The 25,173-nt window shown below is 38.4% G+C and overlaps 1 protein-coding gene across 8 annotated transcripts in view; it reads right to left on the bottom strand.

Moving 5' to 3' along the window:
- The window catches only part of CCSER1 (coiled-coil serine rich protein 1), a 735,482-nt gene that overhangs the window by 649,851 nt on the left and 60,458 nt on the right, over positions 1 to 25,173 (bottom strand). For all 8 annotated transcript variants that reach the window (XM_075030636.1, XM_075030670.1, XM_075030654.1 and 5 more), the window contains exons 3-4: positions 8,927 to 10,285; positions 6,178 to 6,365 (exon numbers count right to left, since the gene is read on the bottom strand). In XM_075030636.1, the coding sequence (XP_074886737.1) occupies positions 6,178 to 6,365; positions 8,927 to 10,241 (1,503 nt within the window). In that variant the 5' untranslated portion in view covers positions 10,242 to 10,285. The remainder of the gene's footprint in view (positions 1 to 6,177; positions 6,366 to 8,926; positions 10,286 to 25,173) is intronic.

Below are 25,173 nucleotides of genomic sequence, written 5' to 3'. Positions count from 1 at the left end.
CAAAACCTAGGTACTGTTACTCACACAGAATATCCAGGACACTTAACTAAAATCTAGACACCAGCTGCTAATTAGATAATTATCACAAACAGACATTCCAAGCAGAGGCCATAACACATTTCCATTAAAGTGACCTATGTTTTGCCTTTCTGCTCCCTCCAGAGATATACAAAGAATCTCAAATACTTGCAGATATCTCTTTTGCTAGTATGTCACTATTTCTGTGTCAATCATTTACCTTTGTAATATCTTCCCAAAGTTTCAGATGGCCCTCTCTACACTAAATTAGTCAATTATTGATTTTTAATTTAACATTTAACTGACATATTCAACCCCTCACATTATCCAACTGAACCCTGCAGTAGCCCACGAAATATTACCCTGTTTTCCAACATTGGGTTTTGCATACTCTGTTCTTAATTTAAGTTGTAAATATACTTACTGAGATGTTAGGTACTCAGAGCATCCCCACATATTAAGCATAGTACAAGCATGAGGAATAGGGGATTTTGCCTAAGTGTCAGCATTAGATGGATAAGCAAAAAAACTTCAGTAATACAGTACCGGCATGCATCTTAAAAAATTATCTTAGTTCAGTAGTGTGCTTTTAATATAGGCAAGGCAAAAAAATAAAATGAAAATTGACAACAGAAGTGAAGGAAGTTTTGTGGTAACTGCAGTTACTCTAGTGCATGATAGGCATTGTAGCAGAAAACGTGAATGCAACTATTTGACAGTTTGACAAGTGGGCAATGAAGACTTGTATCACTGTTAAAGCTGAGGGGAAAAAGCTGGGATGACCTTAGGCCATGAAAGTCCTTTAACTGGCAACAAGCACTTTTATCTAATATATTGGAATCATGGGAAAGATGCAAAGAAAGAAAGAGCACAGTCAAAGCAACAATCCGGAAAAATAAGTTGTGCAGCTCTAATTGGACTGACACAAGCAGGCAAGGCTGCCTTGCTCTAGGCAAAAGGAGAGAATGACGCAGCACTGAGGGCAAGAATAAACATTTTAACCTGCAAGGATGAAAACTTGTAGCTGAATTTAAGAAATGAAAAACAGGCAACATTTAGAGGAGATTCAAGTATGAGAAACTGAAGAAAAACCTGTGCTCAAGAGAGTGCCCAGAGAAACACAGTCCTGCAGAACAGAAAGGACAGTGGTAATGTTCACCCACTGACATAGAAAAAAGCTGGAAAATGAGGTTTCTTTCAGTTATATAGCACACATGCTGATAGCCAGGTGTGGGCAAGGGAGCAGTCACAAAGAATTATTTTCTTTGTAAATAACTGCAGAGAGGCAGAAAGTCAGGTCTGTGAGAGCCAGATGTAAGTGGGCAGTCTCATTCTACTACATGTATGCAGTCACATTTCTACACAGAATTAAAACACATGCGTGCATACAGCACAATACAGCTCACTTCTTGAAGTTGCACATTGTGGTCTAGGAACTCCAACAATCCTCTGAACTTTTTTTTAACTTCTAGTAACATACAGCTACTTTCATTCATATCATCCTTCACGACTATCTGGTTTTAATGACTGACTGGAATCTGTTAGCATTTAAAAATCTCTATCAGCGACTTAAAAAAAAAAAAGGCTTTTTTTTTTTTTTTTTTACATTTCCTCTTTAGTAGTGGTAAAGGTGATATTTAGGATAGTCATCTTTACACATTAGCCACTACTATGAGAAGCAATAGATAATTTTGTCACTCACACACACCTCCATTTCTACTGTTAATTCTAAGTAGTGTAGCACATCAAGTCTTTTTTTCCTGCTGTTCTGTCTCCAAATCCTTTTAAAGAACAAACTTACAGCAATTTGGGGGTCTGATCCTATTTTTTTCAATGTGGTTATTCTAATTGTCTCCTACATTTCAACTACACAGGTCTACATTCTTTTCATTGGTCTTGCAGGGCTGCATATTTCAGGTCATTCAGGTCTTTTACCATGCTGCTTTGCATTTTTGTTTCTTTCTTTTTGCCTCTCTTACACATTGGAAAAGAACCACCACCTAGCTGGAGAACAGAGAGGTCAGCTATAGCCTCTATCAACCTTCTGAGACATAGTTAACTAGTCTATATGTTATGTCTAAATATTTAAAGTTGTAACTGATGACTTCATAGTTGGAACATTTGAATGACCAGAGTTTCCACAGCAATATGAATCTCTTTAAATTGCATCAGTATCAACCATATTCATTTGAAAGGGGTCTATTATACTGCACAGGCTAATAAACATTAAGCTGTTCCAAAAACGTGTCCTGAATTGCAGTTTTCACCTTCTGTGTAAACTATGTAATACTAAAGTCTAAAACCATTTTTAGTGAAATGATGGCATCTTGTGGCAGAAATCTGCCACTGCAAGAATGATGGCTTTGAAACTATTCTGATGAAAACCACACAAAATTAGTAATCTAAGCAGTTAATCTCAAGTGTCTGTTTCAGTTCATTATTTACATTACTACAGAAATTGGCACATTTGCAGAGTTCTTTTGAATGACTTTTTTCTTTCCTTATATCTTATTTATGAGTAGCATTGCTCTTGTCCAAATTATAAATTACTTTCAGCATCTCACAAATGAGTTAATGCCACTCCTGGGGGACCTAGTGACCATCTTTGTAGGTTTGATACATATTGCCGGTATTTAGGAGATCCACCTATCCAAGCTTTTCTCTATCACCTTCAAAAAGAGCACTGCCAGTCATGCAAGAATATTCTGCTGAGCAAGTTTAGGAGGAAGAGCAGTTTCTCAGATGCTAATCTTTTTTTCTTCCTCTCATCTCCTGTGAAAATCTAGCATCCCCTGAGTTCTTCTGGCTCCTCACTCCTGCCAGCCCCTTAGCAGAAGCAGCCCACACTGCCTGCCAACAAGAAAAAGAAAGCAACAGGGTCTTGGAGGACTTTCTTCAGTTTCTGAGGAAAGGGTATCTTCCACACTACAAAGCTTCTTCAGCCTAACACAACATCTGGATGATGCTAGAAAACCAGCATCCGCAGCTATTACCACTGGCTTGGTGCCGCAGAGCAGAACTGAACCACAATGGCTGGGAGGCCTCAGCAATCCCCCATGAACGTGCCATCTCTTAAACACCTGTGGCTCCTTGTCTTCCAAAATTGAACAAAATGAATACAGACAGCCACAGAAGAATGCCTAATGTTTTTCTAGGCACACAAGAAAATTAGGGTAAAGTTTCTAATGATACTTCGTTTAGTAACTCCAATTCTTTACCTATTATTTATTCTTCATTAGGATCATTCACTGGTAACAATCTGCTACCGTGGTGTTAAATATTAATTGCTTGGGACAAGTATTTTGAAGGGGCCTTTTTACTGTTCAGATATATATTATTACAAACATTCAATTTCTTCAATTTTTAATCCCTTTTCTTTCCAGGGAACACTACTTATTCTTTTGCCTTCTGGTTGTTTGGGGGTGGAGGGGAGTGCTGTTGGTTTTGGTTTTGTTCATTTTACCTCTTCTTAAACCTCATTTTTTACTAAAAAAGCTTTCACCTAGCATTTTTCTTCACATATGAAGATGACATCCTTACATATTGGGGGAAAGCAGGAATAATTTTACCTTCACTCATGAGTATGCCCAGTAATCTTGACATAAACATTCTTGGTCTGTGACTGTAATACAAATAAGCATGAGCAAACACTTGTGAATTTGTGGACAATCTTGCTAATGGAAGTGGAAAAAAAAAAACCCAACAACAAAAAAACCACAACTGTGGATTTCATACACAAAACATGAAGAAGAGACTCAAATCGCTACCTACCCTACACGCACACTTTGCTTACTTCCTATTACCATGTTGTCACCTGCCCAGTCTCATGATTAATACCAGGCTAAATAGAATGAAGTGCTATGGCATCAGTCTAGCCTAGTATTTAATGAATGCAGAGGTTTGCCAAATAGCTTGGATCTAACAACCCAAATAAGGTTTACAGGCTTCAGCCAGGGTTAACCAGCTTTTTAGGGCAGGAACGACATCTGCGTAATGCTCTATGCCTACACGAAACAGCATCTTTAAATGGCATCATGTTCTTTCTGGCTTTGAAAAATAAGATGTTATTCACTGACATTTGGATATGAACTTCCTGTAAAAACAGAGAAACACACTATAACTATACACTTTAGTAGCACAAAGGTTTATTCTACTATTTAGCATTTCTACCTCATAATTTCTGTGCTGTATCTCTGGGTGTAATAAACCAGTGGTGGTCAAGGTGGTTTTGTGGTTTTTAATAAATTTTGTTTTACTGGACTGCTTCATCTGACAAGTTGGCAACAATCTAGAAACAAGAAAGGCAGATGTATAAAATCTTCTCCCTCCCAAATTTATTTGCCTCCTGCCCTTTCAGGTAGATAAAATTAATCAGTGAATACTGATAAATCTGCACAATCTGATACTGCTAAGAAGAGAATAATCCTGTTATTGAAGCGTAGGTAATCCAATCTGCACAGGTTACACAAAGTGAGCGTACGGGCAAGCATTCTGTAAAAGACATCAAGTAACTCCATTTTAGTTGAGTCTGTTTAGTAACCATTGCTTCAGTACACTGGTAAACTGGAAAATCTGTTGGGCGTCAGCCGAACATAGTAAGAATATGCTTGGTACTGATGTAATTTTCTCCTACCATCCACAGCATTTGTGAGCCCAGCCACAAAGGAACATTTGGATGATACATTCAGGCACATGGGTGAGATTTACCAAGACAAAAGAGAGATTTCACATCCTCTTGAGAAACCCCCAAACCCCAATTTCCCACCACAGTTCCCTTAAGGGTATTTCACACTAAATCAGATCCTTCTCTGGGGACCTATTTTTAAACGACCAACCAGGAACTAGTATGGGCGAATCTCACAGAGAAAGACAATTTTAGCTTTCCTTGCCTTCTCGGGTGAGACTGGCAAAGCAGCACACAGTTATAAAAGTTGTCTAAGTAATGGTATGAGTAGTTGAATTTTGGTATTAGCCTGTAAAACTACGCCAGAAGAGCACAACTGGAAACCTAAGATCAGTTTGCACCAATAGTTTCACATCTCCAAAAAACTGCAAAAATTCTCTTTTACAAAAGGCAGTTGTGTTCACATCTGTGTCTCTCGGGGATGTGTTTGGTCCTGCATCATTGTAACATAATGACTATTACATAAACTTGAAAAGGAAAAGCCCCTTTATTTACACATCTGTTTAGCAATTCTACGCAGTGGTTAAGAAATTTGGAGATTTTTGCTTTCTATGGAAAGCTGTTTTCAGATATAAGTACAAAATGAATCCTCCTCTTTTTCAGCTAGCATGTTGAATAAAGTATTTCAAAATAATAATGGCCATAAAACTTGTTTTAGTGACTCCTATAAGCTAAAGAGTGGATGCCATTGCTGTAGATGTTCAATTTTAGCATCTTCTTTATTTGTCTCACTGGAGAGCACATGCGTAAGTACCAATTACACTCATCTTAAAATGTTTATTCTCACTGGTTAGGAAAGCACAAACTTGTCAGTCATTCAGTTCCTTCTACTATTGTTTCACTTGAAGAGGTTTCAAAAGTACTCTCCTGCAGTTATCTGATCTGTCTTAGCTGTTCCAGTCCTCGGGACCCTCAAGGGTTCTCAGAAGAGATCCCTTCCTCTCCTCCCTACCTTGAGCTCAGAGTGAAAGCATTCAAACTTGTTACCAGTTTCAAAAGGGACTGCTCTGACCTTTCAAATGAGCCTCCTTACAGACAACTTCCTCTCTATACAACTTCTGATCTGAGTCTCATCTCACTCATACCAGACATGAGTCCATGAAATAACTAACACAGTAACAATAAAATATTGCCACAGAATAGCCCACTGTATTTTAACCTCAGATATAGTCATATGGAATTTTGCTGCAGCTCCCTCTCCCAGTATTTTTCTCCCAGGCAAATCAGCAAAGCATGACAAGAATCTCTTCACAGAAAGTATGCAAACCTTTTCACAATGTCACACCCTGAAAAAAAACTTTTAATAACTGTAGCTGAGCCTGGATCACATTTTGGAAGCCTAGACAGCTTCCTGCACCCTCCCCCTCCCCACGCCCCTTTTATTACCACCCATTACTTGTAAAGTTGCTGCTTCTCATTATAGTTACATCAACCACTAAAACCCAAAAACTTACGCATATGGGAATAAAACTAACCATGCTGTTCATTTTTGAAGAGGATGAGCTTGCTCTCTGCTTCCGTAGGCTGTTAAGCTCTTCTGTATTTCCAGTCTTTGGTTTTATGATCAGCCGACTGCCTCCAGCAGTACCTTCTGAAGAGGATCTCAGTCGTTTCTCAACAAATCTGCCTTCTCGGTATGGACTGAAGCTATTGGCAAGATCAACTACAAATAGAGAAGCAATCAGCAATCATTAAAGAGAATTACTCTCTACAGATATTTTCTTAATGAGGACACCGCTTTGCTTGAAATGCTTACATTGAAAGGCAATCGCATAAGAGATGTTTTGTACAAAGCAGATCCTGCTTACTTAGACAAAAGTGTCACCTGGGCCACCAGTTTGCTGTTCAGCCTCCAATGACTAGCACGCTCTGCACACTACAGCTCAGTCCACGGCTCCTAACAGGATCCAGAAGGACCTTTGCTTCATCCTTTCCTTTCTCCCCTTGTTCTAGGACACTTCCAAACCACTGTCCAGTAAAATCCACCAGAGAAACTATCACTGGTCCACTGGTACCAAAACACAACCTGTCTTACCCTGCGTCCTGAGGCAAGTCCAGGTTTCGTAGGGCCAGGTCACAGCTTTGTTATCACTGCATAAGACAGGGATGCACACTGCTTTCAGTTTCTGTTTGGCCTTCCTAGCTCAGCTCTGCATCCGCACCCTCCAAACCCAGCCTACAGCCAGCAGGCTGAATCCCAGTCCCCAACTCCAGTTAAACAATAACACATCACAAAAGAGGATAAAAATTACATTTGGAGGTGTTAGGGCAAATTTAGAAATGGGGAAAGAGAATAGCATAATAGCATTATAAATGTAACACAGAAAATCTTATCGTCTTTTGCGTTGTGTGAGAAAACAGATATTTTCTCTAAGGCTTTTCAAAAAATCCGCATCACATAAAAATATATAAAGGTATACTAAGAAATATATGGCACATCAAACCTGCTCATACATTGTCATGTTCACGATGCTCTCTATAATGATATCAGCTATGAGACCAGCTACAGGAGAAAAATATCTATTGCCAAAGAAAATGCACTGAAATATTTTGCATTTGCATCTGGTTTTAAATACCGTTTTAGCAAAACCAAATGTTCAAACCAGTCAGTCTGTAACAGATATAACCTCTAATAACCATATCTTACTGAATGCCATGTAAGCTTTTTCTATATTTGTTTCATTTCATATGGCAGGATTTTTATATGTTTTTCAATGGCCCCTTTGTAGGCTTGGCCAGTTTCTAATTTTAAATACATTCTTCACCACACAAGTAAAAAAAACCTGCATTTTGAGCAGCACTATAAAACCTTAACAATTAATCATCGACTTTTAAATAGTGCAGTATTAGCTCTAGTGTTTCTGTGAACATGAATCCCATTTACAAAAATCCCCCTATCACAGTTTCAACTCCAGTTAGCTGCCTTCCAGAATTACAGATTAAATATACAACTGCCAATGCATGAGTTTCAAATGTACTGTGTATTTCTAAATATCACTCCAAGCTGCTCACTTGCTGTTCTGCAATACACTCTACTAAGTCAGATTCAAAAGGATGAGCTCTTTCACAGATGAGCCAATGTTGCAAGGAAAAACAGCTGAGTGCTCAGGACCAAAATGGAAATATTTTTTCTCCCAATTGACTAAGGTTCAGAGGGAAAGAGGTCCATTCTGGTGAAAGCCAATTTAGCGAATTAATTTGACTTTATATTGCCATTTATGTACAAGATATCCAACCAAGCCTTGCAGTGAGAAATAATTCAAAAAGCAAGATTGGTTTTGATTGCTTATAATCTACATGCCTAGATAAATGTCCAAGCAAAAAGATGGGTATGTATTCATATGCATTTACACTCATTCATTTTCTAATACAAACACTATAAATGCAGTCTTGTTAACTCTCACAAATTTTGGCCCATGAGACACAGCCTCAGGATTATGCAAGAAAGCACCAGTCTTTAGGTTGGTTTGAGAAAATAAACTGTGAGAGTTAACTGTCTTCTGACAGGTGTCCTTCACTCAAGGGCCTGGTGCCTTATTCATCTGCATCTCTATAGACTGGGATTTCTAGGCACAGCCTTTCCACTTAATCTTGTTAATATTTCCAAATTCCTTTTCATAAGCTAAAGATCCAGTGTGAAATTTAGATGGTAATTAACTCTGTTTCATAGATTACATAATAAGAGCTTGCACAATATTATTTCAGATGGAAGCAGAAACACTCTGCCACAGAGACATCCACTCCAAGCTACTCTATAACATAAGTTGAATAGAGCAAGCAAGAGTCAGGAAATTGCAAAACCCAGATCAATATAAGATAAACTGTGTTATTTTTCATAACCAGACTAAAAGAAGGTTTGTTTCTCTGGCAATGTTTCTGTCTCAAACAATGCAACTCTCTGGCTCGAGTCCAAAATAGGCATGCCTCAAAAATCCCAGCTTCAGCCTTCAACAAGAGACGAGAATCAATACTCTCTTAATTCATTTTCTACCACAGGAAAGCACAGCTGTGAACAGCACTGATGGGCATTAGCAAACTGTTAAATGCAAACTCAAAAAATCATAGACTTTTTAATTTCTACAATTTTGGAAGGAGGACACATTTCACAACTTCCTAGCTAGCATTTGCAACTCTACAAAAACACTTTATGACCAAACAATTCTTACAGAACTGAGCCCAAAAAAACCCGACCAAACCCAACAATGAAAAGACAACAAGACATACCTTTAGAATGGTTTGTTTCATAACCCTGTTGTGTTTTAAAGGACTGAGGTTCAGAACATGGAACAATCTTAGACTCCATTAGAGCAATTGTCTCTCTTGTGTGCTTGGACGGCATGCTTTCATCTCTGTCCCCACTCAATCCCTGTGCCTTTGGAGAAAGTATCACTGGTTCTTCTCTGTGCTGTAACGCAAAGGTTTCTAAATGTGCCTTTGCCGAGTTAATTTCTCCTATGTGCCTGGCATCATTAACATGTAGTTCATTGGCTTGCAACAATACTTTCGTTTGATTAGCAGCTGCGGTTTTGAATAAGGTATTAGATTCAACACTACAGGAGCTTGCATGACTCACAGGAGATACACCAGCAGAATGGCCATTACTTTCCACAATATACGTTCCCCCTGCAGGAGCAGCAGCAGGATTAAAGAAGATCTGAGAGGTAGAGACATTGTGGCCAAAATCCTCTGCAAGCACCACCCCAGTCCCACTGCTGGGCAAAGCATCAACCTCTGAAACAGAATCCTCTGTCAGGGTGACAAAGTCAGAGGGGGTCTGGGCAGCCGTGAGGTCAGCTGAGAGCAACGGGGACTGCAAGGAGCTTCCCATGCACTCTGTCGTCTCGGCTGAACATGGAGGAGAGGACTTGGCGATCGCAGGTTCGCTTTCCACATATGATTTAACCTCCAGCAAGCACCTGGACTGCTGCACACAGGAAACTGACTGACTCTCCGGAACTGGTTTGGAAAATTTGTAGTGCGATGAAAAAGATTTAGGGAGAAGTTTTCGCGTGGACTGTTTGACAGAGTATCGGCTCTGCTCCTCTGCAAAGCCTGAATCATCACCCTCATTCTTCCCAGAGCTTATGCAATTTATAAAGACATTCTTATTAGCTGAGGGCTCCTTTCCTTTTTCAAAATCGTCTGTCAAAGACCTTGTTATCTTCTTGCTACGCGAGCTGCCAAAGCCAACTGAATGCCTTCCTCTGCTTTTAATGTGTTCCTCTAAGCTCAGTTTTTGAAAAGTGCTGAGACACGACTGGGCACCATTTGAGATGTTAACATTTTGACTAGACGAGTCAGGCTTCTGCTCACTCCCTTTCTTGTTATGGAAGCTAATGGAAGGAGTGCGGAAAATACTCCGGCGCTTGCCTGTGCTCCCTGAACTGGAGTTAGTGCTGGACGGGGAGGAGGTATGGACACCAATGGCATTAGCAGAAGAAGGCGAGGAAGGAAGGGAGTCGTGTCTCCGGCTAATACTTCTCCTGAATATTGGCAACCGAGATACTAGAGTCGATCGTCTGGATCCCGAGTCCCCCATCAGGGCACAAAGTGTCCGTGGCTCTTTGCAACCAATATACTAATCTGGGATGAGAAAGAGACAAAAAAAACACCAAAACCATAAATGATTCAGCCTCAAAGTCCACTTGAACAGGCTTTAAGTCAGCCTACATACATGCGATGCCAACATGAATTTTATGTACAGCTGCAAGTTTTTGCACGTGCATTACTGAAGATTTTTAGAATTTCAGAGTGATTTCAATAGGCAGCACTGAAAACCCAGCAGCTGAGCAAAGATGTGGCTCAAAACATTCTGTAGACGAGATACAGTATTATATATGATATATTATACAATGCAGATCACACTGGGTAACTATAAAATCTACATGCCAAAAGATATAAAAATACAACATCCTTGGTTTTGTAAGTTCTTGGGACAAGTCTTATAAACTGTGAGCTCTCTTAAAAGAGACTTGATTTTTCATGATCCGTGTAGATTAAAACATTATTTTGTGTTCCTAAATACTCAGATTTTTGCAAGAAAGAAGAGGATTTACATTTTCTAATCTTCATTGAACTTTCAGTTGGATTTTTAATTCCTTTATGTGCTCCTGCTAAAGGCTGTATGTATCACATTACAGCAGAGAAAATGTTGGCATTGCAATCAAGCTAAAATATGCACCACCAAAAATTCTTCCTAAGGAGCTATAAATTCTAGGAATTTACTGTCAAAATACAGGATCATGTTTCTAGATTTGAACTTTAATGTTTCCTTTGAACACTTCTCTGAAATCCTCTTGTAGCCTACTTGCTTATAATTAGCTATTTTTGCATTTTTTTTTAAATTAGTGAAAAGTGTTTCCTACAGACACTTGGCGTTTTTTACAAGTATTTAAGCAATAAAAACTTATTTTGATCAGCACAGCAGATGTACTGAAAGAAAATTAATCTTTATGAAATATATACCAGTTCTATCTCCTTTTTGTTCACGTTATAATAAACTATCGTTGTGAGAGACAGGACCACAGAGGGAGCAATAAAACCATGTGACATATAATCACAAGAACAAGAGAGGCTGTAGGTATAATGCCCAAGTGCAACTTCATGAGTTGCAAGTGTTCAGCACATAGGAGTAAAAATCAAGTCATTTATCTAAACAATGTTTATATGTCAAGTGCAAAAACAAATTCATTGATCTAAGAGCAATTTAGTATGCATTATGCAGCTACAATGACTATCTAAGAACAATATATCTATTTATACAGTGCATATATATACACACATATATAAAAATAAAAATAGGAGCAGAATATTTAAGGAGTACTGAAACTACATATATGTTATATTACTGTGAAAGAAAGGGTAATGAGTAAGTTTGGAGACTATTTCTGACTGGACATTGGACTGTACTTTCTGCATTCTTAACATTATTTTTTTTAAAAAGCTAGTACAGCTCCAGTCCGAACATGCACTGCCAAGTAGCCACAATATTCACAAGCACCAGGAATCAATAAGCAATTTTGTAGTTTAAGATGAGAGAAACAGCTTGGGAATGATCACGAACTCCTAGAAGTCATCGGTGATCTCTGATGACAAGCTGAAACTCGACCTAGACAATACCCAGGTCCTGCGATTGAAACCCAAATTTGAATACAGGCTGATTGAGACAGAACTGATAGTACAGGCACACACATAGGTTGTCAGAATAACTTTGCAACTACCAAATGAATTGATGCACAGCCAGTTGTTCCATTTCACTGACATGTAAGGTACTTGGATTCACACCACTGTAAGAGCAAAAGCAAAAGCGACAGCACAGAGAAGCTGAGGCCCTGCAAACTCACATAGGGGCTTACGTTATACCAGCTTGTTTGTCTGTCCACAATTCAGCCTACTGAGAATGGACTTTGGAAAGCCACATGCAACCATCTCCACCCTCCCCATACAAACCTCTCTTGGTTCTTTAACCATTTGCAGCCCTATTGTGTTGGGTTTTTTTTTGTTTTGTGAACATGTACTTGCAGGCATGCTGCTATGTGTGGATATGCACACACCCACAAACACAAGATTATTTAGCGATTGTGATGGTTCTTCCCTGTATTCTAAGGAGACATCATAACTGCTGAAAAAAGACTTTAGAATGCAATTTTACAACTGCAGTAGATGAGGAAAATATTTTTAAAATATGTTAAATTGCTATAGGCATCTTATGCTCAGACAAAACGTTTGCTCCCATCATTCTCTCCCTTGCCCACACCTTAGCTGTCAGTTCACTGGAGAACAAACTATCCTGGTTTATAATTAGGAAATTCTCTGAGTTGAGAGCAGAAGGAAGCAAAAAACTGAGCAAAAAGCAGGTATTGTAACTTTTGCTGGAAATACAAAGGCTGTATCTAAATAAGAATAGAGATTATTCTTAATAACTGACCCATGAACATACACAGCCTTAGCTTTCCAGGTGGTAACAATTTTTAATAGAATACATTGCCTCTAACTGCAGATAACAAAATGGCATTTATTCAGTCATTCTTCCTTCCTTGCCTCTTGAAGGAAGAGCACAAAAACTGTGAACATTTCTCTTCTTGTCTAAACAACAGAAATCCTCACCCATAAAATACGAACTAATTACAATATACTGTTCTTTCTGGGTCTACAATAGCTATCAGAAGACATTTCTTAAAACACACACATCCATGTATATATGCATATATGAATGCTTATGTGCATATACAGTTTGAATATTGTGAATATTTTTTTGAATTTTGAATATTATTTGCATATACCGTTTATTTTATAGATATATATACACACACACATTTTGCAGAGTGAAAGTGCTTAAGTTTAGCACTGAGTTAAAGTGACAATTCTACTTGCAACACAGGAAAAAATAATATGTATTTCAAGATATTAATACCCTCAGAAATTGAAGAAATAAAATCTTTCATTAATTTTTTTGCTTATTGCAGAGGACTTATAAACTATCATATATGTCCTATTATGAGCAAAATAAGTGTTTCCTTTCAGTCTTCACATTTAACATAATCACTTACGCTTACCACTTTATAACAGTAACCCTTACAGAGTGAAATTCACTCCAGCTATATATTCTCTACGAAAGCACTAATTTTCTGTATCTAGCATCCTTATCCCTACTGGCATCATTCTTAAAAGCTGCAGCAGAGGAAAAAACCAGCAAAGACACCTTTGCAATCATTCCAGACAACTCTCTCAAATTTAAACTGGAAAACAATTCTGATCCTACACAGTCAATCTAGGACCTAATAAATGTTTGAAAATATTTAACTGCAGCCAGAGTAATGGTGGATTATTTCAGGATCTGCTCTTCCTCAAGAGCTTGGCTACAGCTCACAGTTTCTGAGCTCTTGTGCTGAAACCAATGCAAATGAGAAACAGGCAGTGTGAACAAAACGTTTTCCCTCTTATTAGCAATTTAAGAAGTTAATCACACTGGTCTGCATCAAGATGTTGCAAAATGCAAGTTAATCTCAAAAATATCTTAAAGTTGTGTATTTAATTGCCAGAGAAAAAGAAGAGGCCAAGTTTTTTATACTTGGGGCTGGCTTATTCTTTCCACACAGGAGATCATTGGAGAAACCATCCAACCATACGATATTAGGCCTTTATCTTGCCTACAGCAGTTGTATGAGTATAAAATATGTAAATGCACAGACTAAGAATTATACAAGCAGCTCTGAATTTTATATATTACTGTATCTTGTCAGAAGAAACAAATTGTTCAACTTTCAGACAGTGAGTATAATGGCAGAAAAAAACCACAAGTGTTAAAACAGATAAAATTGTCAAAATATTACACGAATGTCTCCAGAGAAATCTACTCCACCAGTCCAACAGCTGAAAAATAAAACCCAGTATTTTTTATTTCAGCTTCTGCCAAGCAGTTACTCACAGAAGTGTGCCGGAGTGCAGTGCATTCAATAAGGAGCAAATCTCACTGGTGGTTTTGAACTCCAGTAGATGGAGCTGTGGATCTACTTTTTCATTGACTAGTATGAAAAAGCAAAGTCAGTGCCTTTTAAATTTCTCGTTGGCGTTGAGGCAAAATTTAGGACTTGAAATTATTTGTGAATTTTACCATTATCATAATTACATGTACGTACCAAAACCTAATATATGTTTATTCAACAGAGAACTGTAATGCGTAGGCTGGTACAAACACTCCCTTTATAACTAACCAACCTGCTACTACCTCTCAACATGTTTTAAACAAAGCTTTCTTAAAGATGTTCTCCTTAAAGATGTGCCTCCTAGAAATATCAAACAAATATCTTCCATGCAAGGAACAAATCTGAATTAGCTATCTAAATTTAAACTGGGAGATGACACGACACATAGGTGAAAGGCCCCAGCTTCAAATCAGAGCAGAACATCAATACCCGTCTGCTCCCTACCTCTCTCCTCCACAGCAGTATGATTTTTAGGCTACACTCAAAGTTTAAGGAAGATGATACATTTTCTTTAATGCTTTGAATCAGGAACCATATAATAAAGCAAAACACACAGGACTAACACATGAATCAAACTGCAAACCTACTGCAGCCCTCACATGAGCACTACCATATGGCAGGAGGCAACAACCGCATGATAGACACAGTCTGTATAGACCAGTTGGCTCCAGACTTACACAGAAATTAAATTTACCCCAGGATACTACAAATACCTACAAAAACACATGAAAATAAATATTTTTAATTGTTGGTGAGTCAACAGAAGTCCTAATGCAGCTGGTGCACTTGTAAAGAACGGTCCTTTAGCCCAACGGGTAACTTAATAGCCTGGGGATCCCACCTGAATCATTAAGCTTCCATCAGTCGGGATTCCAGCACTATATTGTCCTCAGAATTTAAGCATTACCACCTTCAATATTGTTCCAGTTTTACTGCAATATTATTTGACTCTCTAGTACGTTTGTGACTTGTTTTTATCTGCATAGCTCCCAAAAGTCACTACGTGTGAGCAATCCTGTACACAGGGAGAACATAAGAGCCTAAAAAAGTCATTAAAATACTGTCTTACATTTAAAACAAAAGCAAACAAAGAAACACCTGCATAGAAATAATTAGGGCTTTAGCTGTTATCAAGGATAATGTAACTGGATTAATAAGGCCTTACTGAAAATACTAGCAGAACCCAATGCCTGTACAATAGAAGGCGCTAGCTAAGAAAGATGGGATTGTTGATACTGAAGCAATGTTTTTGCAAATAAATGAGTGAAATTCCTTCTAATACATAACAGCTCCATTTGCTTCTGTGAATAACACTTTTCCCTTTTCTTTCCTCATGCGTGTAACCCTTGCAGTGTGATACAAAGCTCAAGAATGTATTTTGTGGAACAGTGGCCACAGCCATAATCTTGGTGTGAAATTTTAAAAGCTACTACCATGTCCGCACTTGCTTGGAGTTTGATTTTTCTCAACATTTTTTATAAATGAAAGATTACTCAACATAGGGAGTTAGAATTTTAAAAAATTATGTGTGTCTACACATGCACACACGTACAACTCCACGCACTTTTTCCCTCTGTACTAAAAACTGATTGGGCAAAATAGCTTTTATACATCTGGAAATAGCTTTTAGATATCTGGAAAAAAAGAATACAGAATCCAAGCACTGAGGTATCATAAGGCAAAACATGCAATTTCTTTCAGTTTCCTGTGTCCTGCAGCCCAGGCCTATCTTTATTTTCAAATGCTCCTGTGCTATCAGGAAGTAAGAAAGGTAGCACACAAATATATTTGCAATAAATAAATTTGAAGGCACACACACATCAAAACCCTTTCTCCCATTTTGACTGGTCTCAGTCAAAACTGGTACCAGTTGAAGACAGCTATTTCTTAAGTTTGTAACTGCTATTCCTAGCACTGGGATGAAGTTAGAAGTGTAACAAACATTCAAAGAAGAAAACTGGAGATAAGTTATCTATATATCCTCTTTTGACCTTAAATTAGCCAGAAGGCAAATGTTAGCATGAGACACGTCACATGCAACTCATTCTTTCATTCGTTATCACTGGGTATGTAAATCCATCCCGCTTGTACCAGGTGAACCGCAGGTTTACTGAAAGAGAACCAGGGAAACTGATCTCTAGAAATGTAGAGGCCACAGTTCTCTCCTACCTACATTTATTTAAATCATCCCCTACTTCAAATGCTTCTGTATTACACCAAAGGTTATCTCAAAGCAGTTCAGTATAATATACAAAACATCGGGACAGAAGTGAACCAATCTTACTGGTAGTATTTACATACACCCAACAGCCAGTTACTCTTCAGTAAGAGCTGGGATAATCTACTAGAAAAAAGTTGACCATGTGAAGAAGATAAACAACTAACTTTCACCTATTCAACAATCAGAAACAAACAGGTCAGAAACAGGGCAAGGACCATACCACTGTGAAGCAGCAGTCACATTGATGTGACTGGGTTTTGGTGTGTTGTGTTGGTTTCTTAACAGAGGTATCTCTCACCTCTATCACTTACCTGGATTCTGGAGAAGTGTACAATGCATTTCTTACAACATCTGGTATTTGCAATACTTATAGTTTAACTACAAAACAGTTACAAATATAAACAATAATGTGGAAATAGAAGTATTGAAGAGTATATGCTCACTTTGTGATTCAAATATCATGGCACCAACTCCCCTGATTACCTTTCCCAAATGCGTTTGTAAGCAATTAATTATTCACTTTTAACAAGTGGACTTACACAGGTCCCTGAGTGTATGTGGAAATTATACCATAACAGGACAAAAAGACATCGACTAATGTTGAGACATCTTTGGTGGACATAGAAATGGTAGTCTCGTGACTGGGTAGGATTCAATAGGATCAAATGGCATCCTTCTTCCCTCACATCTTTCTCTCACCCCTACTCATGATTCACATGGTAGTGTTTTTATGATGCTTAGAGATGGCAGAAAATCTTGTTCAATTAAGGCTTTAAGGAAAATAATTATGTTTGGACTTTACACTAAATACTAGGATTTAGTCATAAATATGGGATATGTTCATTTATAGACAACAATTTGACTTTCACCTGTATTTTATTTTAACCAAAAAAGAAAAGCAACCTAGAAAGAATCAAGGATCTTCTTTTTTTTCCTTCATGCAGGAAAAATAGGTATAACATGCTCATTGGAGCACTGACTCATTTGTGCATTGGAAAACAGCAGATCTAGCATTTGCCTCAGCCCGGGACATTAAGAGAGGGAGAGACTCCTTTCCAGCCATTTGCTCTGGAATCCGAGTAGAACAGATCACCCCTGCACAAGCCAGCTGGTATTCTCAGGAGAAAAATATCAGGAATAACACTGCCCTAGCTCTGTACCCCTGGCGCACTGTTCATTGCATGAAATTTGTCAGCTGCATGAAGGAAAGCACCAATATTGGCTACAACTCCCACAGGCATTCAAAGCATCTCTATCAGCTCGCCCACAAAAAGACCCCAACAACTGTCTTAAATATTCTGCTGGCTCACAGGACATCCTAAATGTCTCTAAAGCGTGATCTGGCTGATTTGCACAGTCAGTAGTGAATTCAAGTTCTGCCTTAACATGCTCCTTCTAAAATCTGTTTTTCGATGTGTTACAAACGTGTACCTCTTGCCGACTTCAAGCAACCATCTCATAACTATCTCAGCACTCTGCGGTCCCAGCAGAACTGCGAGTCTTTGTTCTGTGCTCTCCCGTGCCTATTCCTCTTATCTTCCTGAACCACAACTTCAGTGTCATCAGCAATTTATTTTTTATGCTAAAGCTTCCTGCACGTTTTCCAGTCTGGCTGCTTTTCAGTCTCAAGTGCTGCCTGCTTCTGCTGTGTATATGGCAACCACAGTGACAACAAGGGCTGGGGTCATTTATCACCTCTGTCACCGGCTGAACATGTGACCTTAACTACATTAAAACGGACCAAATCCTCATCTGTTGTAAATTCATGGGGCTCCACTGAAGTGAATCATGCTGATTTAAACCATTTGGCCTTTCATCCCCTTAAGCCTCAGTCACCCCATCTGTAATTCTTCTTTAACTCTTGCAAAAGCAACACATGGACATGTATGATGTAGTCACTCCCAGTACACAGACTCCCAATTTAAGTGGATGGAAGCAGGATTTTGTTTGCATCTTTTTTTTTATGCTGACCAAGTACAGAATCCCTTAATGGATTATAATGAAAACTGATAAAACCCTAACAAATTAATCACGCAGTTCTGAAGATCCATACACCTGTACTCTATTCCTACTTCTCCCTAACTGTCTGTTTAGAGCCACTGTTGAAAATAGAGTACTGAGATAGAGGGACCCATGGTCCACCTTATATCCTCACAGTGAAAAGGAATGGGCAGTAAGAACTCTTCCAAGTGATCCAGATAAATGAAAGGATTTAAAAAAAAAAAAAAATTTAAATCAATGTGGCTAATGGTACTCATGAAAGCAAACCGTGAAAGCTTTGCCTAACATTAGGCAGACTAATTTACAGATTGGTCTTTGATTAATACTAAGGTAATTGTAGTACATGACTGTAGCAGCTGTTGACTATGTTACCATGAAATAATATATCATTAACAGCAACAGGAGCAAGAATGCTCTTTTCCAAATTCCCCTAAGCTCAACAGAAAAAAAACAACAATTTCGAGCTCATGCCTTGAAAGAATTCTGGTTGTGCAAAACGAACTGATAATCCTCAGACTGACTGTTCCAGGCAAGGTACTCACAGCTTACTAAACTCTAATGAAAGGGAACCACATGATTCCTCTTCCCTCCAGGTTTTACCACACATGTGTGCCTCGTGGGGCTGAATATTAAATACATTCATAATTACCATCCCAAATATTGTGTAATTTTATTATTTTAATTGCAAACTAATGGCTTTAGTTTCTTTATGTTAACGTATTCCACTGGACACCACTTATAAGAAGAATACTTTTTTACAAATCGATCATACTACACTTAGAAATACTTCATAATACTCTAGCACGTTCTACTTAAGACTTCGGTGAATCTTCGCAAAGACTCAGGCAATTCCCCTTTTGCTATATTGAAAATATAATTGTTGCTAGATTAGATTTATCAGACTCATTTCAATCCATTTCCTTACTAATAAAAGCAATGAAAGAGAAGAAAACTCAAGATAACTGAATACATTCATACACTCAAAATCTGATTGCAAGTTGTTAATCAAACATTAAAACACAGTGGCTCACATGTCTGCAGCAATGAGTATAGCACACTTTAGCAAAATCAAGTGCCACAGAAGTAATGCCCAGAACCACATACACCAATTTTACACACATAGTAAAGACCTGCATTTTGGTTTGAAAACTGAAGGTTAAGAAGGTCTAAGCATAAAACTGAAGCCCAAAAAGCAAGCACAGGAAGGGGAAAAAGAAAACAGCTTGCAAACTCAGAGCTGCCGAACCAGAAAAAAAACAGCATGGAAGTTCATAGGAGTCCTAGAAAAAAACACCTAATTTAATTTTCTTCCCTCTGGACTTAGGAACCCAGCTCCCTGGAAATTCACAGCTTGTAGTCACAAAACAACACACTCTCTGTTAATGTTAGGATTCAAAACAAAGTTCAACACAGAAAAGTTTACAAGAAGATGGTATATCACAGTTTCCATTTACCCCAAATGCTAAATAAATAGCCAGATATTAAGTGGAAGAGCAAGCCTCTTGGAAGCCATCAGCTGTGTTTCCCCTACTTAGCAATGATCTGCTCTGTGACCAAGGGACCCATGAGAACCTATCCCTCTCATCTAACATATGGATCATACTCAGGCATTGTAGTTTTTTCCTGTAAAAGCAGCTTGAGACAACTAGATGGAAGGCTGCCGAAAAGTATTGCTGCATTATCAGAGAATTATGATGTATTATACCAGGAATATTTTAACCAAATAGATATTTTAACTTCATGTTTAGAAATCATATTTTAGAAACAGCCAAATAAAGACCTTTGGATGATACCTAACATTATTTAGGAGAATGTCATGGTTTAAGCCCAGCCAGTAACTAAGCACCACACAGCCGCTCACTCACTTCCCCCCCCTACCCAGTGGGATGGGGGAAAGAATCGGGGGAAAAAAAGGTAAAACTTGTGGGTTGAGATAAGAACAGTTTAGTAGAACAGAAAGGAAGAAACTAATAATAACAATAATTAAATGACAATAATAATAAAAGGATTGGAATATATAAAACAAGTGATGCACAATGCAATTGAAAACCACCCACCAACCGACGACCAGTTAATTCCCAAGCACAGAACCCTTCCCCCGCTGCTGGCCAACTCCCCCCAGTTCATATATTGGACATGACATCACATGGTATGGAATATCCCAATGGCCAGTTTGGGTCAGGTGCACTGGCTGTGCCCTGTGTCAACTTCTTGTGCCCCTCCAGCCTTTTTGCTGGCTGGCCATGAGAAGCTGCAAAATCCTTGACTTAGTCTAAACACCACTTAGCAACAAATGAAAACATCAATGTGTTATCAACATTCTTCTCATAGTGAGCCCAAAACATAGCACTATGCCAGCTACTAGAAAGGAAGTTAACTCTATCACAGCTGAAACCAGAATGGATAATTTTATTAACTAAAAAGTAAGTAAAATTTGTCAAATTAATTTTCTACAACTTTTTCACACAAATCTTTGTTAAAATTATTCACATCAACATAACACCTTACAAACTCAAGACAATTTAATAGTCAGCACTGTATGAGAAGAAAAAGAAGCCACCTGTCCACAGTTACTGTCAAAATCAGGTTTCACACTCAGGTCGGTGCTATTTGGGGATCAAATACTAAATGTGATTCCCAGACAAATACTTCTCCCAGCCACCCCCATTAATAGAAAAGATGTTGTAGCAAGTAAAGGTGAAGGAGACAGAGAGCAGTGAAAAGCAACCCTTTGGGAAGAAAAACAGATAGGGGAGAGTGTTTCCAGAAAAGGAAAGCCGTGTGGTGGCTGCTATGAACAGATGATTAAGTTTGTTTCATTCAGCTTGCTTGAGAAACAAGAAAATGTACACATAGGCCCAAAATGGGCGAAAACAGTTCTTTCAGTTGAGATATTCAATTAATAATATTTTACAACTGCCTTTTATTCTAAAGTTTATTGCCTTACCATATTGCCTCTCACAACTGTGGCAACTACCTGTTACTTGAACCTCCCTCCACCACCATTTTCAACAAACAGCTTCTAACAATCATCCCCAAAACTAATCAGAGCAGGTGACAGTTAATCTTATTAGATGATGCTTTTACTGTAACTTCCTGGATGTCTCTGGTGTGCTTTGTTATTGTTAACCAAAACAATGGTTCAGCTTTCAAGGGTCTTTAATCAGACTCCATCATTATGTCCAAGTTGGTATCATTTGCTCTCCCTTATCATCAGATGTAACCCTCAAAGCTAGTCTGATTTTCTGAAAGATCAGAGACACTTGTGAAGGTATGTTTATAAAAGTTAGTGTTTTAAGTCAGTCCTAGAAGTCCAATCAAAATATTATCTTCTTAGCAGGGTACAATCCATCTGTACTCTGCCTCCTGCTTGGGAAGACAGAAAGCAGAGATAACTACACCATGCCTGTAAGTTTCATAGGAAGACAAATTGCTATTTCTTTACAACATGTTCCCTCACATCTAAGAAACACAGATCTGTAGCCCACATTTGGGGGGGTTTCAGCATATAAACAATTTTTAGCATATAAAAAAGTTCAGCAAATAAAAAGAGAGAAAATTGGTGAGCAAGGATGCCAACAGCAACAGAGAAATGATAACAGAAATAATCTCTCATGTCAATTCAGAGTTGGCAGTTTGGAGACCTATCTCAAGGGAGAGGAATATAGAGAATAGGTAAGGCAGCACCCTAGCAGGAGAGATGCCTGCTGAAACACAGAACTGCTCAGAAACTCAAGGAAGAAATTCAACTCTCCTCTCAACCTAGAGAAGATAAATGTCTAGAACAGACAGTTAAAGAAAAAGCAACTGGAAAATGCAAAATAAAAAAAAGTTAATAGGAGAGACAAAGATGGAAAAAAAGAGAAGTTTGGTGATAAAATCATGTCCAAATGAGGAAAAGTCCTCAAGTCATCCTGATTATAATTTTTTTTTTTAATTCCATTTAAAGATATCACGCAGAAGAGTTTACTGACACTTATTGCTTAATGACATTATCTCAGAGTCGGTCAAACTCAACTGGAACTTACAAAAAGGACCTTCTGAACAAGCATGCTACAAGGCTCTTTTTTTCTTGTTCTAACTCATAGATGCTAACTAATTCAATTCTGCCAAGCACTTAAGCACATGCTTGACTTTAAGAATGAGAATAATCTCATCCCTATTCAGTAAAACTCTTAAAAGCACATATTTAACTTTCAAAACATGAGTGGTCCCGTTGACTTCAATGGCACATAAGCACAATGCCAAGTGCTTCGGTGTATCAGCACACAGGGATATAATTTAGCCCCCCTTCACTGGATGATTTGGACATCCTGTGTCTTGCCATTTCATAATAAAAGACAGAACAGTAAAACAAAATTTAAAGCGTAAAATTAACTATATAGTAACTGTAAACGAAGTCGCTCTATTCTGAATGCTTTTTAGGGTTATTGTAAAAGCTGAAATGACTTCTCAGTATATTTTATACAGTAAGAACAAATGAATAAATTATTTTCTTAAATTTATGCACAAGCCTAATTGCTATGCAGGCATAATTAAGATCTAAGAAATGCAAAACCAAGATACCATATGGTTCTCAGTTCCAAAAATCAGAGACATAAAAGTAGATTTCACACACTTCTGTGTGAACACAAAACTCCAACTAAAAGAAAGCTAAATACAGCAGGTCTCCATGCTTTCCCGATTTTTTTTTTTTATACGCAGTTTTTAATGCATAAAGGAGGTGTCAAAAAACAAGCCTGGGTATTTCCCAATTACCTCAATCACTTCTAATAAGTAAACAGTTTGCATGCTTATTATTTAAAGGTTAATAATTCTAGGATAAAAAAATGGATTCAGAAGCTCATATGACTCCATTTCTGCATATATACTTATGAGATACCAACATTTATATATCACTGACCTCTGACTCTATAGAGATCAGCGGTTTTGCATATTTAGTTATTCTCTTCTGAGATAAGTAACATAACTAGTTTTGCACACTGTTCATTTTACACAAGCATATTTTGGCTGCTTTAGTAGCACTTGTGAGTCTGATGAAAGTTTGTGTAGAGGAAGATATTAGTAAACAGGAGTGAAAATTCAGAAAATTAAGCTGTATGATCTCATTTACTATGTAAGCACTCACAACTGAGTAACTACAAGCCCACAGCTAAAAGCTTTGGAGAGGTTTAAGTTTTAGCTCATGATAGTGTCTATTCATGACTTATTCCATCACACCCAAGCTCTACAACATTATATAGCAATAGTGCTTCCATACTTTCAAAGTGGCCTAAAAACATCAGAAAGCATGTTGTGAATACAAACGTACAGTCTCTCAGCTGCTGCACAAGACCCATTTTTTCTCCATGGCCCTCAAGTGATCAGGTAACAAAACTCACACTCCCAGCAATAAATATTATTCCTATTGCAGCTTGTATTACAAAGAAGCATAGAATCATTTAGGTTGGAAAAGACCTTCAAGATCATCAAGTCCAACCATCAACCATGCCCACTAAACCATGTTCCAGAGTACCTTGTCTACGTGCTTTTTGAATACCTCCAGAGATGGTGATTCAACCACTTCCCTGGGCAGCCTATTCCACTGCCTGGCAACCCTCTCGGTAAATTAATTTTTCATAATATGCAAAGACTGGTCCTTCACATTATAAGGGCTTGCTTTTACATATTCAAAAATTTTAGCTTATCCTGCTTAGATGTATCTGCTTCAAAGAGGAAAACGTCAGTCAGAAAGCTTTGTTGCACCTGAAAGCAAAGCCAACAACTGATTCATTACAGGCAATAGCTCAATGTCTAAGTGGATACCAGTAATGAGTCATGTCCCTGAAGGGTCCATACTGGGACCGATGCTATTTAATATCTTCATCAATGACATAGACAGTGGGATTAAGTGCACTCTCAGCAAGTTTGCAGATGACACCAAGCAGAGTGGTGCAGTTGATATGCTAGATGGACAGGATGGCATTCAGAGGGACCTCGACAGGCTTGAGGAGTGGACCCATGCAGACTTCATGAAATTCAACAAGGCCAAGTACAAGGTCCTGGACCTAGGCCAGGGTAATCCCCAATATCAATACTGGATATCCCAATACCAATATTGGACAGGGGATGAATGGATTAAGGGCAGCCCTGTAGAGAAGGACTTGGGGATATTGGTGGATGGAACATTGGACAGAGGAGGGCCACAAAAATGATCAGCAGGCTGGAACACCTCTCCTGTGAGGAAAGGCTGAGAGAGTTGGGATTGTTTAGCCTGGAGAAGAGAAGGCTCCAGGCAGACCTTATTGCATCCTTTCAATACTTAAAGGGGGCTTATAATTGAGAGAGACTTTTCACCAGGTCACGTAGTTATAGGACAAGGGGTAATGGCTTTAAACTGAAAGAAGGTAGATTTAGATTAGATGTAAGGAAGAAGTTCTTAATTGTGAGGATGCTGAGGCACTGGAACGGGTTGCCCAGAGAGGCTGTGGATGCCCCATCCCTGGCAGTGTTCCAGGCCAGGCTAGATGATGCTTTGAGCAACCTGGTCTACTGAGAGATGTCCCTGCCCATGGCAGGGGGGTTGAACTAGATGATCTTTAAAGGTCCCTTCCAACCCAAACCATTCTGTGAGTCTGCCCAAATCCCAGAGCTGCAAAGAAGTGTGGAAAGGCATCTAAAACCTGTCAGCTGCACAAAGTCTGCTAGAATAACTCCAAAACAAGAGACCCTGTATGCTAGTGTCAAATTTAAATTCCAGATGACACACAAAGGTGCCCCAAAAC

The sequence above is a fragment of the Buteo buteo genome, chromosome 1 (genome assembly GCF_964188355.1).
Source record: "Buteo buteo chromosome 1, bButBut1.hap1.1, whole genome shotgun sequence".
In the NCBI taxonomy this organism is placed as follows: Eukaryota; Metazoa; Chordata; class Aves; order Accipitriformes; family Accipitridae; genus Buteo; species Buteo buteo.
This window is presented reverse-complemented; position numbering and strand designations above follow the sequence as displayed.